This window comes from Hordeum vulgare, chromosome 5H (genome assembly GCF_904849725.1).
Source record: "Hordeum vulgare subsp. vulgare chromosome 5H, MorexV3_pseudomolecules_assembly, whole genome shotgun sequence".
Lineage (NCBI taxonomy): Eukaryota > Viridiplantae > Streptophyta > Magnoliopsida > Poales > Poaceae > Hordeum > Hordeum vulgare.
The window spans coordinates 580,833,124-580,837,478 of record NC_058522.1 but is presented as its reverse complement, the minus strand read 5'-3'; the positions used below and the strand labels follow the sequence as shown (position 1 = coordinate 580,837,478).

The window sequence follows — 4,355 nt, the reverse complement described above, 5'->3', positions numbered from 1 at the left end:
CTCCTCCTATATATAGTGAGGGTTTTTGGCATATTTGAGACAAGAATTCTCTCTTTCGGCGCAGCCCTACACCTCCTCCTCCTCGTCCTCCATAGTGCTTAGCGAAGCCCTGTCAGAGTTACCACGCAGCTCCACCGTCACCACGTCGTCGTGCTGTCGGAGCTCTCCCTCAACCTCTCCTCCCTCCTTGCTGGATCAAGGCATTGGAGACGTCACCGGGCTGCACGTGTGTTGAACGCGGAGACACCGATGTTCGGTGCATAGATCGGAATCCACCACGATCTGAATCGCTGCGAGTACGACTCCATCAACCGCGTTCTAGCAACGCTTCCGCTTAGCGATCTTCAAAGGTATGAAGATTCTCTACTCCTTTGCTCGTTGCTGGTTTCTTCATAGATAGATCCTTTCATGGCGTAGGAATTTTTTTTAAATTACTATGTTCGCCAACAGTATGAGCATGAGAACAAGAGAGACATACACGCACGCTCCTCCTCCTCCGCCACCCGCCCCGCCTCGACTCATCACGCCGCGGGAATGAGCCGAGCCGAACTAAATTTTTGCCATCCATGACTGGTATACGAAAGGTTTTTGGGGAGCGCTCCGCGCAACTACTGGCTTTCATCACGGACACTGACGACTTCTTCCCTGACGTCGACTACCTCTTCGACAACATGCGCAACAACAACACCAACACCACTGCTGCTGCAGCTGCAACTCAGTACGTTCTCGTATTCGACTTGTTTGAGTTCATGCATCAACTTCTTATTGTAGTTTCTTTTCTAGATATGTTTCGTTCATGTTCATCTTTTCAAATGCAATTTTCATATTTTTCCTATAATTACATGGCTTATCGTATGATTGCTATGGTAGTCGTGGTTTATCTATTATTTCTGTTAGTAAAATCACTTGGCAAATCGCTCATATTTCCAACACCACCATCTCAGTTACCGTATGATTGCTATGCATTCTCATGAGAAAATGTTGTACCCAAGGAGGGTCAAATATTTGTACTCCATAGATCAGTCATCAATCTGCTATATTACTATAGTATATTCACGAAATGTTCTCCTAATCGCGGCGGCATACGTGCATGAACAACTGGCAAAGGGGTTCAGAAATGAACAAAGTGATTTGTATAACCATTAGGTTAGCCATCAACTCTGCTACAATACTATAGCGTCTTGACGTAACATTTTCACGTCGTGGCCTAGCCTAGCCCCCACGAAGCGTGATTTCTGCCGCTATCTGGGAAGCCATCAACTCTGTTACAACATTAAAGTGTCATCCCAGCAACATGCGTTGTCACCAAGTGAAGGGATGATGAAAACATGGCGTCTACGGTAGAAAGTAGGACGGACGTCTCCAATGTAGGAATAAAGAAAAATTTGTCTTCACTCTCTCACGTACTGATGGGTATTGCAGGTGTATGAAGAAGGCAACAGCGTGACCTGCTGTACCTGGAAAAGCTAAGCTGACTCTTGGGCTCGAGCTTAATGGTTGTAATGGGAAGTACTGTATTATATACTAGAAATAGTAGGCCCGTTCGGATACTAATTTATAAGTACAGTATCCTACTACTCGTATAGGACACCGTCGGTACATGTTTATTTCCAACAACAAATATTCTTCTCCTAGCTAAGAATTTGGCTCCCATGGATCAGTTGTGTCTGTAGGCAATGAAGCTCGCGAGATGGTGCAGCGGCACGGCGCGGTTGGCATCGAACCGCTCGAGCTCCCGCTGGGCCTTCACCAGGAGCTCCGCCGCGTAAGCCTGCGCCTGGTCGACACCCAGCAGCTTCTGGTACGTGGCCTTGTCGATTGCCTCGTCTTCCTCGCTGTCCAGCGCGTCATCCACAACCTGGAAGAGGAGGCCGATGAAGCGCGCGTACCGCCGGAGGCTCTCAATCTCGCCGTCCGTACCTCCACCGACAATGGCGCCGCACACAGCCGCGGCCTCGAGTAGCCGCGCGGTCTTGTGTAGGTGGATGTACTCCAGCATGTCAAGGCTTACGGTCCCACCCTCGGATTCCTTATCGGCGACCTGTCCTGCCGCCGAGTCCACGGCAGCCGCGGCGAGCTCCCCCACGGCCCGCAGCGTGCGCCCCGCTACTGCGGGGACAGCACTAGGTTGGGCAAGGTGCTCGAACGCGAGCGCGAGGAGCGTGTCGCCGGAGATCATTGCGGTGTACTCGCCGAAGACGACGTGGTTGGCGGGCCGGCCACGGCGAAGGGCGGCGTTGTCCATACACGGCATGTCATCGTGGATAATCGTCATGCTGTGTACCATCTCCACGGCGCAGGCGACGGAGGTAGCCATTGCCGCGGAGCCGCCGACGAGCTCGCACGCGGCGATGGCGAGGACAGGGAACACTCGCTTCCCGCCGGGGAGGACGGAGTAGCGCATGGACTCGCTGAGGCGCTCGGGTTGGCCAAGGGGCAGGGCCCGGTCCAGCGCTTCGTGCACGGCCCTGGCGTTGGCAGACATGTACTGCTCCAACCCACATCGCAGCTTCATGTTGCAGCGCAAGGAGACGGAGGAATGACTTCTCACAGTCACAGGGGTGAAGGCCGAGAGGGCACAAGGCAGGGATGTCGCACACATTCTTTGCTCTGGCCAGCTTGTTGGTGTTCTCTTCTGGAGGTGACAGCTTAAATAGACTTTTGATCTATTACTCGGCTCCGTGTCAAAATTATTGTCTTAGATTTATGTAGATATGAATGTGTCTAGCCATACATTCATATCTAAAGAAATCTAAGACAAGAATTTTTGTGACGTAGGGAGTATTATACATGTAACTCAATTCATTGCTACATTATTAGGGTGATTGTTTCTAAATAGAAATGATACTGCTACTTTTAGTTTTACTGTACTACCTCCGTTCCAATATGTAAGATGTAAGTGCTTTTCGAGGTGATTTTTGACTCCTCACTACAGGAGGATCTCCGCCGACGAAGGTCGCCACTCGAGACACGCTGTGCAGCGGCAGCGGCTCCGACTTCGTAGCAAAGGATGTCCGAAAAGGAGATGAGTCGGACACGCCGGACTAACAAAATCTTGCCGAAACCAAATCATCACTCGTCGATGTCGTAGAGAGAGGCCTCCTGATGCAGAGCGATCTAGTCCGCGGTTGTCGGAGCAGACAAACTAGTCAGGGACGAGACGATGACGCTGGCAAAGAGGTCATGGTGGACTAAGATGTAGAAGCCGGCGAAGGTAGCAACGGCCTGGAGTGGCCATGCTGGACGCCTAGAGACGGTGATGTATGTAAGATGATGAAGTGTTCCTACTCCCTCGACGGGAGCCGCGTTGGTTTATATTGATAGGTTGCCTTGTTGTGCAAGGGATAAGTACATGAGTTTGAATACAATAGGAGATAGAGAAGGAGGTTGAGATTACAACGATATCATATATTCTAACACCCTCCCTTAATCTCAACTACCTAAATTAAGCTTACTCTTGAACTCATCAAATGGTCGTGTTGGTAGTGCCTTGGTGAAACCATCCGCCACTTGATCTTTGGAGGGAATAAACCGTATCTCAAGTTTCTTTGCTGCACCCCTTTCTCGTACAAAGTGAAAATCAATTTCTATGTGCTTTGTTCTGGCATGAAACACTGGGTTTACAGACAAATATGTTGCACCCAAGTTATCACACCATAAGCATGAGATACGATTATTTTTAACTCCCAATTCTTCAAGAAGTGACTCAACCCAAATAACTTCAGCAGTTGCACTAGCCAAGGATTTATACTCAGCCTCTGTGCTTGAACGTAGAAATAAGATTTGGTCCAAAGAATATTGCAAAACCTCCAGTTGACCTTCTGTCATCACTACATCCTGCCCAGTCAGCATCAGAAAATGCACTCACAAGAGTGGAATTAGAACTTTTGAAATGAAGTCCTATACCCATAGTATGCTTTACATATCTTACAATCCTCTTGACAGCTGCCCAATGTGCAGAATTAGGTGAATGTAGATATTGGCAAACCTTGTTAACAGCAAATGAGATATCTGGACGTGTGAGAGTTAAATATTGCAATGATCCCACGGTACTCCTATACCTTGTACTTTCTTCCTCTTGGAGTGGATCTCCTTCATATACTGAAAGTTTTTCTGAAGAGGACAAAGGTGTAGGTACTGGCTTACAATTTTTCATTCCCATACGAGACAGAAGTTCAGTGATGTATCTCTCCTGATTTAACATAATTCCATCTTGAGTTTTCCTGACTTCAATACCTAGGAAGAAGTGCAAATCACCTAGGTCTTTCAAAGCAAATTCTAAACTTAGGTCATGCAGAAGAGCATTGGTGGCATTTTGTGAAGAACTTGCAACTATGATATCATCAACATATATA

The 4,355-nt window shown here is 48.3% G+C and overlaps 1 protein-coding gene across 1 annotated transcript; it reads right to left on the bottom strand.

Annotated features, from left to right (window-relative positions):
* Positions 1-1,625: 1,625 nt before the first annotated feature.
* Positions 1,626-2,663, bottom strand: LOC123399575 (geranylgeranyl pyrophosphate synthase, chloroplastic-like). The gene has a single exon (XM_045093978.1). It carries the CDS (start codon positions 2,600-2,602, stop codon positions 1,658-1,660), a length of 945 nt encoding a protein of 314 aa, XP_044949913.1. The 5' UTR covers positions 2,603-2,663; the 3' UTR covers positions 1,626-1,657.
* Between the last annotated feature and the right edge of the window lie 1,692 nt (positions 2,664-4,355).